This window comes from Leptonychotes weddellii, chromosome 6, assembly GCF_054177405.1.
Source record: "Leptonychotes weddellii isolate Sample4059 chromosome 6, ASM5417740v2, whole genome shotgun sequence".
Classification (NCBI taxonomy): domain Eukaryota; kingdom Metazoa; phylum Chordata; class Mammalia; order Carnivora; family Phocidae; genus Leptonychotes; species Leptonychotes weddellii.
In genome coordinates, this window is record NC_138374.1 from 67,180,523 (window position 1) to 67,199,260 (window position 18,738).

Here is an 18,738-nt window from a genome sequence, read left to right on the forward strand (position 1 = left end):
AACCACAGGAAAAAATCTAGAAAGGCCAGAAAGGCCACAAATACATGGAGGTTAAATAACATGCTACTAAACAATGAATGGGTCAACCAAGAAATGAAAGAAGAAATCAAAAAGTACATGGAGAGAAATGAAAATGAAAACACAATGGCCCCAAATCTTTGGGATGTGATAAAAGCAGTTCTAAGAGGGAAGTTTTATAGCAGTGTAGGCCTACTGCAAGAAGCAAGAAAAATGTCAAACAACTCAACCTTACACCTGAAAGAGCTAGAAAAAGAACAACAACAAAACCCTCAAAACCAGCAGAAGGAAGGAAGTAATAAAGATTAGAGCAGAAATCAATGATACAGAACTAAAAAAAAAAAACAGTGAAACTAGGAGCTGGTTCTTTAACAAGATCAACAAAATTGGTTAACCTCTAGCAACACTCAACAAGAAGAAGAGAAAAAGAGGACTCAAATAAAATCACAAATAAAAGAGAAATAACAGTGGACACCACAGAAATACAAACAATTGTAAGAGAATTTTATGAAAAATTTTATGCCAACAAATTGGACAACCTAGAAGAAATGGACAAATTCTAGAAACCTATAACCTCCCAAAAATGAAGCAGGAAGAAATAGAAAATCTGAACAGACTGATTACCAGCAATGACATTGAATCAGTAATCATAATTTCCCAATAAACAAAATTCCAGACCAGATGGCCTCACAGGTGAATTCTACCAAACATTTCAAGAAGAATTAATACCCATTATTTTCAAACTATTCCAAAACAAAAGGAAGGAAAACTTCCACATTCATTCTATTAGCCAGAATTACCCTGATACCAAAACCAAAAAATTGAAACTATAGGCCAATATCCCTGATGAACATGGATGCAAAACTTCTCAATAAAATAGTAGCAAACCCAATCCAACAATACATTAAAAAATTATTCATCATGATCAAGTGGGATTTATTCCTGGGTTGCAAGGGTGGTTCGATATTTGCAAATCATTCAGTGTGATACATCACACCAATAAGAGAAAGGATAAATACCATATGATCATCTCAACAGATGCAGAAAAAGCATTTGGCAAAGTACGACATCATTCATGATAACAACCCTCCACAAAATAGGTTTAGAGAAACCACATTTCAACATAATAAGGGCCATGTATGAAAAACCCACAGCAAACATTATACTCAATGTGGAAAAACTAACACCTTTCTCCCTAAGGTCAGGAACAGGACAAGAATGTCCACTCTCACCACTTTTATTCAACATAGTACTGGAAGTCCTAACTACAGCAGTTAGACAACAAAAAGAAAATAAAAGGCATCCGAAGTGGTAAAGAAGAAGTAAAATTTTTACTATTTACAGATGACATAATACTCTATATAGAAAACCCCAACAAAAAACTACTGGAACTGATAAATGAATTCAGTAAAATTGCAGTATACAAAATCAATGTACAGAAATCTGTTGAATTCCCATATACTAACAATGAAGCAGCAGGAAGAGAAAATAAATCAATCCCATTTACAATTGCGCCAAAAATATGATACCTAGGGATAAGCCTAACCAAAGAGGTGAAAGAACTATACTCTAAAAACTGTAAAACACTGTTGAAAGAATTGAAGAGTACACAAAGAAATGGAAAGACATTCCATTCTCATGGATTAGGAGAACAAATATTGTTAATATGTCTCTACTACCCAAAGCAGTCTACACATTTAATGAAATCCCTGTCAAAATACCAACAGATTTTTTTTCACAGAACTACAACAAATACTAAAATTTGTATGGAATCACAAAAGACCCTGCATAACCAAAGCAATCATGAGAAAGAAAAATAAAATGGCAGGTATTATGATTCCAGACTTCAAGTTATATTACAAAGCTGTAGTGATCAAAACAGTGTGGTACTGGCACAAAAATAGAGATCAATGGAACAGAAATAAACCCACAATTATATGGTCAATTAATCTTTGACAAAGAAGGAAAGAATACTCAGTGGGAAAGGAAGTTCTCTTCAGTAAAGGGTGTTGGGAAAACTGGATAAGCTACATGCAAAAGAATGAAACTGGACCACTTTCTTACACCATACACAAAAATAAACCCCAAATGGATTAAGGACCTAAATATGAGACCTGAAACCATGAAAATCCTAGAAGAGAGCACAGCCAGTAATTTCTCTCACCTCAGTCATAGCAACATCTTTCTAGGTAAGTGTCCTGAGGCAAGGAAACAGCAAAAATAAACTATTGGGACTAAATCAAAATAAAAAAAGCTTTTGCACAGCAAAAGGAACAAACAACAAAACTAAAAAACAACCTACTGAATGGGAGAAGATATTTTGCAAATGACATATTTGATAAAGGGTTAGCATCCAAAATATATAAAGAACTTCTACAACTCAATACCAAAAAACCCCCAAATAACTCAATTAAGAAATAAACAGACATTTCTCCAAAGAGACCTATAGATAGCCATCAGACACCTGAAAAGATCCTCAACATCACTCATCATGAAGGAAATTTCAAATCAAAACCACAGTGAGGTATCACCTCACACCTGCCAGAATGGCTAAAATCAAAAACTCAAGAAACAACAAGTGTTGGCGAGGATGTGGAGAAAAAGGAACACTCGTGCACTATTGGCAGGAATGCAAACTGGTGCAGTGACTGTAGAAGAGATTATGGATGCTTGTCAAAAAATTAAAAACAGAACTATCATATGATCTCATAATCACACTATTGGGTATTTACCCAAAGAATACGAAAACAGTAATTTGAAGGAATACATGCCCCCCTATATTTATTGCAACATTATTTGCCATAGCCAAACTATGGAAACAGCTCAAGTGTCTATATATGTATATACACATACATATGACAAAATGGAATATTGTTCAGCCATAAAAAAGAGTGGAATCTTGCCATTTGCAACAACATGGATGGACCTAGAGAATATAATGCTAATCAATTAAGCCAGTCAGAGAAAGACAAGTACCATATGATTTCACTCCTATGTGAAATTAAGGAACAAAACAAATGAACAAAGGGAAAAAAAGAGACAAACTAAGAGAGAGATTCTGAACTATAGATAACAAGCAGATGGTTACCAGAGAGGAGGTGTTGTGGGGGGGAATGGGTGAAATAGTTGAAGGGGATTAATAGTACACTTACCTTGATGGGCACTGAGTAATATATTACAACTGTTGAATCACTATATTGTACACCTGAAATTAATATAGCACTGTATATTAACCACACTGGAATGAAAAATTTTTAAAAAGTGTGTGAAGGTAACAGTAACAAGAAAATGCAGAGCTAACCCTTCTTTTTATTTCAAGATATGAGTTCTTCAGCCATGTTACTAGTAAAAAAAAAAGCAAATGAAAAAAAGACTTTTTGGCCAAAAATGATCAAGATAGGTTTATGAAATTTAGATTCATATCTAGTATCTCTTACAGTAAACTGTATCTTTAGCCTTTTTGAAATAAATAATAAAGTAATGAAATAATTATTGAAATTGAATTTATGTATTGAATGTTGTACCAAGATTTTAAAAAAAATTAAAAGCTTATTCAGTCACCCACAAAATCCTGCTTACTAGTAATTGGTCTGGTATGATTTTTAATTTCTTTATGCCTCAATCTTGATAGGCTGTATGTTTCTGTGCATTCAACCATTTCTTCTGAGTTCCTGAAAGACTTCCCCTATCATTTCTTGTAAGTCAGCTGTGGCAGCAATACATTCTCCATCCTTGTTTATCTTGGAATGTCTTTATTTCAAATGATAAGTCAGCAGTTATACTGATTCTCAATTGTATGTGATGAGTGATTTTTTTCTTGCTGCTTTAGATGTTTTCTTTCTTTTTATTTTTTTGTCTTTGACTCAATAGTTTGACTATCATTTGTCTAGGTGTGAATTTCTTTGTATTTATCCTGCTTGGGATTTGTTGTGATTCTTGAATGTGTGGATATGTAAACTAGTTATTTTCCTAGAATTTTGCAAGTTTTTGGCCATTATTTCTTCAACTATATCTTGTTTCTTAAATTCCATGTATGAATGAGATCATGGTATTTGTCTTTCACTGGCTTATTTTGCTCAGCATAACACTCTCTAGCTCCATACACATCATTGCAAATGGCAAGATTTCAGTCTTTTTATGGCTGAGTAGTATTCCATTGGGGTGTGGGTGTGGGTGTGAGTGTGTATTGCATCTTCTTTATCTGTTCGTCAGTTGATGGGCGTTTGGGTTATTTCCATGGTTTGGTATTGTAGATAATGCTGCTGTAAACATCAGGATGCCTGTGTCTTTTTGAATCAGGATTTTTGTATGCTTCGGGTAAATACCTAGTAGTGCAATTGCTGGATAGTACAGTAGTTCTATTTTTAACTTTTTGAGGCACCTCCATACCCTTTTCCAGACTGGCTGCAGTACACCTGAACCCAATATTACACTGTATGTTAACTAACTGGAATTTAAATAAAAACTTAAATATATATATGTGTATATGTATGTATATGCGTGTATGTATATGTGTGTGTATATATGTATATGTGTGTATGTATATATATGTATATATATATACATACACACATATATGTCTTGCCTTTTCTTTTTATCCTGTTCTTTAACATACATTATATTACCTGTATGTTGATATATTTTATATTATTCCAGAGGTTTTTGAGGCTTGTTAATTTTTTTCCATGTTTTTCCTTTTGTGCAGAAAAGATTGAATAATTTCTATTGGTACAGCTTTACGTTCACTAATTCTTTCTCCTTTTATCTCAAATCTGCTGTTGAGACCCTCTAGTGTATTTATTATTTCAGTTAGTATGCTCAAATCCAGAATTTCCATTTGGTTCTCTTTGTGTAACTCCTGTATCCTTACTGAGAATTTTTGTTTGTTGATTCATTATTATAGCACTTTCCTTTATTGAAACATAGCTTCCTTTAGTTCTTTTTTTTTTTTTTTTAAAGATTTTATTTATTTATTTGAGAGAGAGAGACACAGCGAGAGAGGGAATACAAGCAGGGGGAATGGGAGAGGGAGAAGCAGGCTTCCCGTGGAGCAGGGAGCCCGATGCGGGGCTCGATCCCAGGACTCTGGGATCATGACCTGAGCCGAAGGCAGACGCTTAATGACTGAGCCACCCAGGCGCCCCCCTTTAGTTCTTTAAACATATTTATATGTTTAAATGTTGCTTTGAAGATTTTCTCTGCTAACTCCAACATCTGGGGACACTCAGGGACAGTTTCTCTTGACTAATTTTTTTCCTCAGTATTGGTACACCTCTGTTTTTTTTTTTGCCTATGGTACATTTTTTGGGGGGTTAAATATATAATATTGTAGGAAGAATAAATTTTGATGTTTCCCCAGTTCAAGGTGCTTGTGTTGTTAGTTTAATTTGTTTGTCTTTTCTTTTTTCAGTGACTTGCCTGGGCTAAATCTGTGAAATCTGTCTCCCCTGTAATGTTTTGACACTGATGTCACTTCTCCAATTCTTTTTTTATTCTTGTTTTTATTTAAACCTGGATTCCTATAAGTTGCCCTGTTCATGCATAGCTTAGAGTTAGAGAAATGATTGTACAGAGGTTGCAAACAGATACTTTGAGCAGAAAGGTTTATGTCCTCTGCAGATGGACCTGTGTGTGGGTAGAGAAGTGCATGAGAAGTTCAGGTCATTTGAACTCTGCTTTGGATTTACTTTGTGTTGGGTTCTTTGTGTCTTTGTGCACATGCTACATCAGGTTAACCTGGAGTCTGTGAATAACTTGGGACTATTTTGCATGGTTGTTACTTGAGTCAGGAATGTATTGAGTCAGGGGGTGCCTGGGTGGCTCAGTTGGTTAAGTGTCCAACTCTTGATTTCTGCTCAGGTCATGATCTCAGGGTTATGAGATCGAGCCCCTCATCGGGCTCCATGCTAAGCATGAGAGATTCTCTCTCTCTCCCTCTGTCCCTCCCCACCCTCATCTTGCACAGTTCCCTCTCTCTCTCTCAAAAAAAAAAAAAAATGTACTGAATCAATCTAGAAGAGCTGTCAGGTCTTGCTGGAAAGTGTCACTTTCACAGACAAGGTAGTATGCATGATGCATAGGATCTACTCCACATTAAGTGAGCTCCCTTCCGTGATGTGGTACAGCTTCTGGTCCTCACAAATTACCCCATGCCACACTCTGGCAGAATCTCTACAGCAGCTGAGCTGGGGGCAGATGGGAGAAGCCTTGAGACATAACACCGTCAACTCTTAGTGTTCCTTTCTGAAGTTCAGCAGTTTTCTAATAAGAAAGTTTGTCACACATATTTTTTAACGCCGTTGGTGAAGTTCCACAGCTTTGAAAGCTTATTTTTGTCAATTTTATCCACCTTGCTTTTTAGGGGGAAGATTAGCCAACATCCACACTCAGCCATAAGAGGAAGTCCCCATAATTTTTTTTAATGTAGCTCATCAACCTTTTTATCTTCTTTGAATTGATTCTTGAATACCAAAAAGTGTCATACTGTGGCTCTAATTTATCATGTACCCAGCTGCTAGAGTCATCTTCCTAAAATATCCTCTAGTTTCTTGGTGTTACCTTTGTGTTAACCTTTGTGTTACCTACCCCTTCTGAGCCAAAATTAGGCAAGATGGAATTTTTGGTTATCCAAACTGTATTTGTTATCTTCAGCTGTATGTTTATAGTTTATATGGATTAATTGAACTCTGAAGTACGTCCAGCCACCTAACATTATGTCAGGGTTAAATTTCACCAAAACAGTTTCAGTTTCAATTCTGTGTTACTTACCTGAAGTGTCTTAGTTTTTTAATTCCACTGTATACTTTTCTCATCAGCCAGAAAATAACTATTTCCTACCAAAGTGGTGATTCTCTTCTTCAGTCAAGGAAAAGGTCCCTATATCCAAATACACCCACAAGGCATCTATCTAGAAAGGATGATTATTTTAATGCCTTACTACACTTTTATTCCTGCTAATACCTTCCCAAAGGGACTCACACCAGGTTATGAGCTTTTAAAATGTCCCTCAAGCACAAATCCTAGAGTTTGGGTTATCATGACTCTGTTTCTGTTTGTGAGCTCTTTTTAGAGCATGAACACTGTAATGTTAGGTTTAAGTTATCAGTAATAAGTAATACCACAAATGGATGGAAAAACAAAACAGCCAAGTAGCAGGCCGATATTACCTTGAGAATGGCAATGTGGTATGGGTTTTAGGTGAAGCAGATATGCCTGTTACTAGTTTCTGGCTTAGATCAAGTCATTGAATTTCCTGACTCACCAATATACCCATTTCTGAAGTGGGGATAATACTGCTTCTCTTGTAGGGTTGTGATGAGAATTAGGACCTAGCATGCAAAGAACACCTAAAAAGTGATATAGCCATTATTATCTACATAATTGTTTCTACATGGTTATATTTATTTTACATTCTTGCAACTGCATAGAAATTCCATGCTAGCGGAATTCCTAGTAAGAATTCCCTGGTGCTGAATGTCTCAATTTGAGTCTACTTGGAGTTCTAGTTTTGAGGTTCTAAGTGATGTTACTGAGTTGATTATAGCTTGATTTGTTCAGACTGATACAAGCAATTAATTTAGCTCTTGCCATTTTAAATTAATTTAGATGAAATCATCCAGCACATTTTCACGGAGTGAGATACCTACAAAGGGTGAGATGGTTGGTATTGGTAGGATTTGCCTGAATAAATCTGTACTCTATTACATGATTAATTAAATGTGCAGACATCATCTTATTTCTACATAACTTGATTTGGAAGCCATAATTCTCGTTTTCTTTTTTTCTTCTTCTACTGACTTACTGTGGATCGCTAGGTAATTTCAGAATCTGTTGATTGGCCTTTTCACAAGTTTGTGTGAATTCTTCCCTTTTCTTTAAGCAGATTATGAGACCAGGGACTATGATTATTGTAGGAAAAGGTCAGATAATTAGGGTGACCTGGCTATGGTAAAATTTATTTTTTCCCCCAAGTACTTTCAAGCAATGAGCCTGTGAATAGATTCTACCTAAATCTCCTTTTCACAAAACTTCCTGGAGACGGTACTGTTGATCATTAGAAATTTTCACTGTAGGATCTACCAAGGTTGAGCACTATCTTTGCTTCACTGGGATCTTAACAAGGAGCAAGGCTGAGAGGTCACTGATTCAGCAAATATTTGGGCCACACAGTATTTTTGTCTTAGTTATCAGTGTCTACTTACGGTCACGATGATGCCAGTTCCTTGCTGCATAAGTAATGAACATGTGTGTATTTTGCTAACTCTTAAAAAATCTCTTTTGAGTAGAGTGAAACTTTGCTCCAAAATAATTTGTGGTGACTTGAACTACAGCAGTGGTTCCACCATTTGCACTAATTTATTTGTTCTTGTGGTTTGTGTATCCATCCATTTACATATATATTCACACAAGTAGCTCTAAACTCTCTGAATTTGGTGGTGAGACTTTAGCTTTTTTAAATAGATTTTTTTAAGGGTTGCCTGGGTGGCGCAGTCAGTTAAGCATCTGCCTTCAGCTCAGGTCATGATCCCAGGGTCCTGGGATCAAGTCCCGCATCAGGCTCCTTGGTCAATGGGGAGCCTGCTTCTCCCTCTGCCTCTGCCTGCCACTCCCCCTGCTTGTGCTCTCTCTCTCTCTGACAAATAAATAAAATCTTTTAAAAAAATAGATTTTTTTTAATTTGGAGCCCACATTCCTAGAACATAGTCATGATGTACTTAAGGACTAGAAATGATGTGTTTTAAATGCAAATTACATAAGTAGGCCATTACCTGGAGTCTGGAGAGTTAGGCTGTTATCAAAATTGTGACTGATAGATAGGTTTGACTTAGCAGTGTTTAGAAGCAGGGGGCTAGATACAGTGAACCATTAGTCACATGTGTGATTTTTAAGATACCTACATATTGAGGCTTAATTGATGGCAGAAGTCTCTCCTCTGGTTTTATTTTGAGTGTTTTGCTTTCAAAATATCATGTACTTGTGTTCTCACCAACAATGGCTCCAACTCAAGGTGTGTGAACAGACTTGACCTGAGATAATATTCCTTGGTGATATTCGAATGGGAGAGGTGATGCGTGATGGAATGTCAAACTAGTGTACCTCTAGATTTGCATTGACACATTTGAGTCATGTGAATGTTAAAATAATTGTAAAAATAAGATAGGTTGGTGTATCTACTTAATATTATGTTTATACATTGTATAAAAAGATGTGCGCCAATGGGCAAAATGAACACTGAGCAAATCCTGAGAAACCCTACTAATTCGCTTGGGATTTTCCTAAGGAACTGCTGAATTGACAGAGTTATGGCTGTGTGTAGTGGTGATTTACACTAATTACTAGTCATTTAAACCTGCTAATAGATCCTTCCCCACCTGGACCTGTGTTGTCAAGAATGCCAGGTGGAATGACTTGAGTTTTGTTGCTTTTTTTTTTTTTTTAAGAGATTCAAAGGCTTTAGACCTGGGGGAACCCAGACATATCAGTTTCATCTGTTATAATTACATTTAGCCTTGTATCAAAAAGCTGATCTAAAAGAAGTAGTTTATATAGGATAAGTATTTCTTTCTCCAAGGCAATTTCTTATTAACCTTTGGTGCAAAGTGGGATGAAGGGATAAAGAATATGACAAAAACAAAAAACAAAAAACAAAAAAAAACAACTACCCAGAACTGTGAACTCCCATGGAAAAGTGTGAAGGTCTTGTAATAACCACATTGTCAGGCTGGGAATATGGTGAAGTGTTATCATTGGAGTTCTGAAGACCTGTAAAGAGGGAGAAGTCAACTAAGATTTTTCTTATATCCTGCTTGATATTTCTTTTTACAGTATTTCATGTAAGTGAATGGGATACAACACCATAATTTTATTGGAATGGTAGAATATAAATATATGTTTTTAAAGAATATTATTCCCCATCTGGTAGGTGAAATTTTTGTCTGGTTCATGTTTCTACTTGGCAACTTAAAAAAAAACAAAACCACAAAACTTCATTTTTTGGAGAAGATACAGTTTGGTACCTCCATAGTTCATGGAGAAGTTGACCCTCCGTGGTTATAGTGCCTTGCCAAAGGCCACTCAGCAGATGGGTGGCTGAGCAAAAACAAATCTGTCTCAACCTCAGACCATCTGCTCCACTCTAAAATATACTGTCTTCACATTTCTTCATAGAAGAGTAGCTCTTCTCTTAATTTACATCTCTGTGATTCTGAGCTTTCTATCTGATTTAGGTTTTTCTTAAATTCGGCAGATAAAATCATATTTTATTGGCAATTTTTTGGTTTATAATGCATTGATTTTCTTATTTGAACCTCAGAAACAATTCTTTGAAATATGTTAAGTATTTTGCCACTTAACAGATGGGAAAGCTCAGACTGATTTACCTGAAATCCCTTGGATAGTTATGCACTGGATCTGAATCCTATGTCCTCTGATGCAGTGACTTACTCATTTTCCTATGCTGTCAAATTATCAAGATTGAATACCCCATTAATTTTCAAAATATATTTTGAGATGTCTGAGTTACCCTATAGGTTATGTGGAGCACATTTAAAAGACACTGTAAAAAGGTAAATTAACTTGTCTTTGAATTAGAAATCCAGGACTGCTAAAACAGAAACAAAAGTAGAGATATGTCATCAGGGCTGTAACTACCTATATCCCTCTGTGCAGATTTGCTTATTTTTCCAGCAATAGATGGACTCAGAAATGGAGGTCAACTCAAGGAAACAGTGAAACAATCCACAGAGGCAACTCTCTGTCTCTGAATTTGGTGGTGTAAGCCACCAATTTTTTTTTTTTTTTTTTGTAAGCCACCTTCTTTTGTAAGCCACCACTTTAGGCTGGTAATGGTGGTTGGGAGGGTGAGGGTCCGAGTTGAATAGCAGTGTTATATGGCAGAGAACTTGAACCAATCTTTAGGAGGAATATGGTATATCTAGATTCTCTAGCAGTCATGAAGAATGAGGGAGATATAGATCTCCTAATAGATAATGATCTCTAAAAAAATGATATCTAAAATGTATTAATAATTTAAAATATGTAATTTTTACAAAGTGAGCGCATGAATGGGAAAAGCCATTCTGTATACTTGTATATGAGCATATGTATGTAAATGCATAGAAAAAGACCTGAAAAGGTGCACATCCAAAGGTCATCAAACTCCAATTGGTGATGCCTGGGAGGGAGGTTAAGGGAGAATAAATATAATTAAATTTGGAAAGAGGGTTTTCAGTTTTTCGATATTGTTTGAATTTTCAATAAGGAAAATGTTTTTATTTATGTGTGATTCAAAAACATGAAGTATTTTCCATAGGGGGTGACCTGGAAATGGATATTGTAGGCTAAAGGAGGAAAAACATGAGCAAAGGTATGAGGATGCTAAAATAGAGTGGTTGGTTACTATGCAGTTTTTATACGTAATAACAAGAGAGATGATCTGTGACTTATGTAGTCCCAAATTATCAGTTGCAGTTCAGTTAAGGTAATGGCATGTTTCAATCGGTTTTTAAGTGGATTAGGCAGATATATCCTTGGAAGCCAAATGGTTTGATGGATATCTCGGTTGGAAACCTAATTGATTTCATACAGTCTCTCCAGTGTGAACAAAGCCAGATGCTGTGTGTGGTTCTTCTTGAGAATTTTTTCCCCCATAAGTCTAGGTGATTGTCAGGCAGAGGAGAACAATGACCAGTATGTGTTTTAAACGGAAGAAAAGGTACATAGCCAGGCTGCTAGCTTAAGGTTTCTTATTCTTGTGAAAGTACACGTCTCGATAACATTGGGGTTGTATCCACATGAAGAGTATGACTAACCTTTTGTCTGCTTGCTTTGGGTACTGTTCTGGGCAGCCTAGGTAGACATTTAGACAGAAGCACTTTCTCTGACTTAATTTTTCAGGAAAATAAACGTCATGTATAATGTATAAGAAGCAGATAGGCATACATGCTGTGCTGTATTTCTTTTACATTATGACGTGGTCTGTTTTGAAGCACTCAGTAATGTAAAGCATACGACCTAAGGGTTGCTTTTACAATTGACACTTATTGTAAGGGCACGCAACGTGTTTTCATATTGAAGTTGGAAAACTTAAATTTCTCAGTTATAGTAAGACTTGATTGAAAAAATGAATGATGAAGGACAAGATGATAGCTTGCAGTTGTTTGTGAGTTCGAGCTCTCACTCCAGAGGTTTATAGAATGTTACACTTTATTTCTTGTGCCTGGTGTTAGGAGTCATTTTGATTTTTGGCCATTTAGTTGGTCTTTAATGAATGAATGAGACCCTTTATTTTCCCCTGACTAAACTTTATTTCTGGGAAGTGGGAACAGAGGCTTAACATAAATGCCATAGTATGGTTTAGCTGTAAAATGTTCAAGGTTATTTGAAGAAACACTCACCTAAATTAAGGAATACTTGTGGTAGTTCACTGTAAAAGGTCACAAGTTAGGGTAATGATTCTGTTGCCTAAAATAACCAGACTCTTTTCCTTTAGAGCAAAACAAAACAGATGATCCTAGAGAGCTCTGATGTATTGTTCCATATTTTCCTAAAAGGGGTAAACAACATTTTCTTCCTGCTCAGCTTTTCTATTACATCTGTGTGTATTTTGAGGAGGAGAAGGGCAAAATGAGAGGGAGAAGAAGAAGGATGGGTCAGAAGAAAGTGCGTTGAGTCTCTGACGGACAAGAATTGCCTCTGTGGATTGTTTGTTTACTCTTGCTAACTCCCACTGTCTGGAAGAATATCTTGTAACAGGCATATCAGTCTGTGGCAAAATGAAATTGGTGTGGCAGGATTAATTCATTCCAAATCCATGTGGTTTTCAAGGATCTTTAAAATAAATGCAAGCTGGTATAGTGATCCATAGTTTAACATTTTGAGCAAAGTGAAGCATGAAACAATTGAAATACATCCAGGATATAAACTTTACCAAAAATGACCTTTTCTTGAAAATACTAGAACATTTTGGATATTATGAACAGGGGCATAATTATTGATTTGTGTTTTCAAACACTATTTCTCCAAAGTAGAGTCCATTTAAGAATCAGTTTTAAAAAAAATGAGTGGTACTTCATTAGTTGCCAAAGAAAGAAATGACAATATACAAAACTAAGGTTAGTGGCTCCCTTATTTTGAGTTCTTGTTATGTTCTTGACACTGTGATAAGCTCTTGACTTACATTATCTCATTTATGTTTCTCTACGGGGATGGTATAGTTATTATAATTACTATGTCATTTTCCAGGGAAGGAAACCAAAAATAAGAAAAGTTAGCAGGGGGGCGCCTGGGTGGCTCAGTTGGTTAAGCGACTACCTTCAGCTCAGGTCATGATCTTGGGGAGTCCCTGGATCGAGTCCCGCATCAGGCTCCCTGCTTGTCAGGGAGTCTGCTTCTCCCTCTGACCCTTCCCCCTCTCATGTGCTTTCTCTCTCTCTCATTCTCTCTCTCTCAAATAAATAAATAAAATCTTTAAAAAAAAAAAGAAAAGTTAGCAGGTATTAAGTGGTGAGGCCAGGATTATTGCTTAGGTAACTGTTTATAGAGTCCAAGTTCTTAACTGTTACATTATAGTCATTCTGAAGTAATTAATGGATACAGGTCTGAAATCAGTCTGGTGGTGCCCTGGGAACAGTTCTCATAGATTCCTGAGAGCTATGTGTTACATATTTAGGAATTTTGTGAGCTGATGTATAAACTTTGACTTTGAAATCAGCAGTTATTATTTTTGTCACAGAAATGGGCAAATGCTACAAATCAAGGTATTTTTTTTTTGAGAAATTGGTTCACTAGCATACCATTTCATAATACAGGATTCTACTAGCACTGAGTATAGCTTCCAAACCCTCACATTTTAAATGGATAAGATCAGAATAAATGCTTTGAGTATCAGATTTTTTACCCCGTAGCATTTGTCTTGATTTGATAAATTGTAATTAATATAGTTAGAACTGAGAAAATTAAATTTAAAAGAATTTATTCCTAAATGTCAAAGTAGAAGAGAGGTTCTTTCCTAGCTTCCAGTCCTCTATCTGAGGATTTTGGAAAGAAAGCTCTTGTCTGCTGACTGCAGATTATGAAGGCAGTAGTTGTGCCCAGATCTGGGAGTTTGTTTTGACGACTAGCTGAGATAGTCTGAGGAGGAATGGAAAGACATTTGGCTGGGGTCACAGAAGCCCATGACAGGAGGATGGCGGATTCCAGCGAGGGAAAGTTCATTTAAAAAATAAAACAAAGCAGAACAAACATGAGTGCCAGGAAGGTTTGTGGGGTATGAGTAACCCCAGTGGCCAAGATGACACGTTCCTTTCCTCCACAAAAGAATTTTAATTCTGGGGGCGCCTGGGTGGCTCAGTTGTTAAGCGTCTGCCTTCGGCTCAGGTCATGATCCCAGGGTCCTGGGATCGAGCCCCACATTGGGCTCCCTGCTCGGCCAGGAGCCTGCTTCTCCCTCTCCCACTACCCCTGCTTGTGTGTTCCCTTTCTAGCTGTCTCTCTCTCTCTCTGTCAAATAAATAAAATAAAATCTTTAAAAAAAAAAAAAGAATTTTAATTCTGGAACCCTAGCTCTTCATCTTGCCTTGAAACCACAAAGCATCATTGTCTGCTGATAAGAATCATTCTAGTGGTAGTGGTTCAATTTAATAAATACTTAAACATTGAAAATTGTAATTTTGATACATTATATCAGGTTATCAAATTTATCCTCCTAATGTTCTTTTTATGAAGACGATATTGTCTCACTTACATTTAGTGTTTAATGTATTTATAATGTTCTTCTGTTAAGAAAATCCTCCTGTGAGCATCTTCCCAGACCCAGTTGGATTGCCTGCTGGATCCTGCTTATCAAAAGCAAAAGCCTGCATGCATGATAATGTACTTGTTCCTGATTGGGGTAGTTCTGACTCACCAGGTAGTTCTTACCCTGTTTCCTTCACCACCTTGATAGTTACCTTTTGGGATTTTCAGAATTTATGGGGTTATTGATTGGAGTGGAAGTTTCAAAGGAAAGAAAGAGGAGGGGAAAAGTATGATTGAGAAAAACAATACATACATACACCCATCCATCCATCCATCCATCCATCCCAGGACAGAGCAGAAAATCATATTGCCACAACTCAAGTTAGAGGCCAAATATGTATCCTACTTGAGTAAAACAAAGTAATTGTTTTCTTTCTGGATGAAGAGAAGCCTGTGTAAAAGGCTTTTTTGTACCAATTCAATTTTCTATTTATTAACTTCAATATTAGTTTGAGGCAAGTATTTTTCTATTCTTTATATTTTTTAATGAGCTGGCTGCATGGTGGATTAGAACTGAATGCTTGAGAGTCCAAGAAATCTGGCTTTTTAATACTGCCTTGAAAAATTTAGTTACTGTGACTTTGGGAAAGTAACCTAACTTCTCTGTTTTCTTGTCCGCACAATGATAGTAATAATCCTTATAGACAAGCACAGGAGGTACTGATAAAGTTCTGAGTACAATGCCTAGGAGAGTAGGCACTCAATAAATGGTTAGCTATTGTTATCCATAAATTCAAAAATGGATTAAAACGTGTGAGCGGAATAGATAATGTATTTTGATGATTTAGGAGCTGCTATTAGAGAATTGACAAGGACTCTTTTTTTTCTATGAATGAAACTGATATATAATAAGGTAAATTGGGTCTGGTTGCTTGATGATGGTGGTTGTAGCAGCAATGATGGTATCTTTTCCTCTTTCCACACAGAATGTTCCCCCAGACCTCTCCATCTGCACCTTTGTGCTGGAACAGTCTCTCTCTGTCCGGGCCCTGCAGGAAATGCTGGCTAACACGGTGGAGAAGTCAGAAGGGGCAAGTACTTAATTTATGTATACTTGTAGTATTTTAATGAACTCACTGACTTGTATGAATGGTTTCGTTCATAGGTGTTGGAGGTTTTCTTTTTGCTGAAATTAAGTCAATGCATTTTACTTGTGATTTCCTTAAGTTTGACTTTCTGCTTTGTCCAGCAGGCCTGTGATATCTTAAAGAACTTAAAAAAAAAAAAAAAAAAAAATCCAGCCTCAAGGTGATGTGTGTCATGGAACCTCATGCTTCTGTCTGTGGTTTAAAACAGAATCTTTCTTGGAGCAATTTGTGTGTTTTCTTACGTTTTCAGAGCTGTTATTGTTACTATTTTAATTAATTGCTTTATGCATGGCTATTTGTCATTAACCTTTATTTCATTTTCAAATGCCTCTAACCATGTGACTATGTTCTAAGCTTCTTTATGGCAAGTAAAATTTCATGGCACTCATACATTTTAAGTAATAAAATTACGGCAATATGGCTTTAATCAATTATAGTTTTGCAAACATCTGAGAGTTTTCTTCTGAAGATTGAAATTCTTATTCTGTCCCCTAATGACGACATTTTTCTTTGAAATCTGATTTGGTAATCTAAATTTTTTCCATGCTATAACTTGATATGACTGATTTCTGGGCTACTTTTGTTCTTAACCAATTCATTAAGGTTTAGAATTAAGCAGAGGATGGATGGCCAAATTTTGGTTTCTTTTGTTTGCTTATTTTTTGTACTATAATTACTGTAGTGTACATTTTAAATGAAACTAAAATTTTCTCTTACCATTATTGCTCTATGTTTTACTGTTACGGTTTTTAATCATTGTTCCAGTTTCGATAAGTAAGAGCATTGAAAAATAACACGTAGTTCCACAGAAAATGAGTGATCAATTAGGATGTAACATATTTTCATTAGCCTTGTAATTTTGAAAGATTAGTTTCACACAAAATTTAATTGGTTTCTGCATTAATTCTAAATTCATTTTAAATGTTAATAGTACACTAGTAAGTATCAAGGAGAAACTTTAGTGACTTTTATTTGATATTAGAATAACAACTTCTTTTATGAAAGATCCAAATATATGTGTTTTAACTTTTCAAGTTGATTTTTGGTTACAAAAAGTTTGAAATTACTGTATTAAACTATATAAAATGTTTTTTTAAAAAGTTCTGTTCTTTAATGCAAAGCTTTTAGAATAGGCTTAAATAGAAGTAAAACATTTCTCAGTTCAACTAGTCGTGTTTCTACCTGGAATAACCTCTTCTGATTTTTAAACATTACTGAGGCATGTCAGCTTTGAAATTCAAATCTATTTTTACAAGGAAAAATCATTTTCTTTTGCCTAAGCATCCAGGAAAGTATATATTGTCATTTTACTTTGTAGATACCAGCTTATGGATGAAGTGGACATAAATTTAATTTTTATATTGCTAAGCTAATTTTTCTAAATTTAGTGTCTTTGAAAAGATGTTTTATCCCCCTAAAATCATGGGGTTGACCTAGGCAAGCTCTAAATTTTCTGTGTGTCTAGGAAGTGTTAGAAATACGGTTTTAGGAGTTATGCTTTTAAGATATTTATTAGAATTTCTGCATCCTCTCCCTAATACTCTTATTTAGCTGTATTTTATTTTGAATTGGTCCCCATCTACAGGTTTCTGTCAGTTTCTAAAGTGGCAGTTTATGTGATGTGTGGAACACCATGTTTTAAAGCTCAGCATAGCTACCGTAAGGCATTGATTAGAAAATGTAAGTTGAGAAGAATCTGCTACAGGGAAGGGACATCTTTCATTGAGCTGAATGTCACTTTTAGATGAGTAACTTTTAAGAGGAAACCGCTGTCCAGTAGCTCAAGGGGATCCTATATTTTGGAGAAGGAAAGATACTCTCCTAGATCACAGAGGAGTTTCGATTATACCCTGAAATGATACTCAAAATACGCAACCACTTTGGCACAGGTGTCAATTAATCAGAGTGGATCTCAGCTATAATGCTAGAGGCTAAGTTCTGGAGAGATTTGGGGCTGGCCCCAGGGATGTGGGGGTATCCTGGAGTAGCCCTGGGGTGGTCAGAGTTAGGGAACACTTGGGATTTGGTGCCATGACCATTTACCAAGAAGGAGAGAAGTTCTCCACCTTAGCAACCATCTTAATGGTAATAGTGTAAGCTGGCTAAGTAGCATGTCTGATTATATGCTATAGTGGATGCTTTTGGCACTTGTAGGAGTCAAGTCTTTTGGACTTTATTAGGTATCCATACCCTCATAACTAACTAGTTCTGCTTTGAATTCATTATAGGAACCTATGGCAACCTTGACGTATGTCAAGCAAATTGTCATCTCCAACTTAATAAACCGTGGACAGTAGATTTGCTTAAAGAAAGATCCACTTTTACTAGGAGGAAGTATATCAACAGAGTAATGCCGATTTTCATGAAATCATTTTTTTTTCCTTACAAATCACCAGTGTATCGAAAAGAACCTCACGTATTACCCGATTCCCTAACTCATTCATAATCAACTTTATTTACAAAGCCTTGTCCTTTTTTAAAAAGGTAATTCTTTCTAAATTCTTTGTGTAATTCAGTAAATTGCATAATACTATTTAATGTCCAAAATGTTGTCATATGCACATTAACAATATGAACACACTTGATGATGATAAGGAAAAAAATTCCATCTAGAACTGTGCCTTTTCTTTTTGTGGTTAACCCGTTTTGCTCATGTTCTTGGGTCTCTTTGAAGAAATGCATGGTTTTCATAAAGCTTTAGGAAAGTAGCGAGAAATTCCCAGCATCACTTGTGCCAAAACAAATCAAGAAAATTACTGATAACAAAAAGATATGTGTAAGATGAAACAAGGAAAAATATTACCTAATTTATGAAGTTTTGATTCCATGAAGTTGC

The 18,738-nt window shown here is 35.9% G+C and overlaps 1 protein-coding gene across 1 annotated transcript in view; it reads left to right on the forward strand.

Moving 5' to 3' along the window:
* The window catches only part of RYR2 (ryanodine receptor 2), a 652,366-nt gene that overhangs the window by 223,541 nt on the left and 410,087 nt on the right, over positions 1 to 18,738 (forward strand). Inside the window, exon 3 of the mRNA XM_081824340.1 lies at positions 15,741 to 15,845. Within this exon, the coding sequence (XP_081680466.1) occupies positions 15,741 to 15,845 (105 nt within the window). The remainder of the gene's footprint in view (positions 1 to 15,740; positions 15,846 to 18,738) is intronic.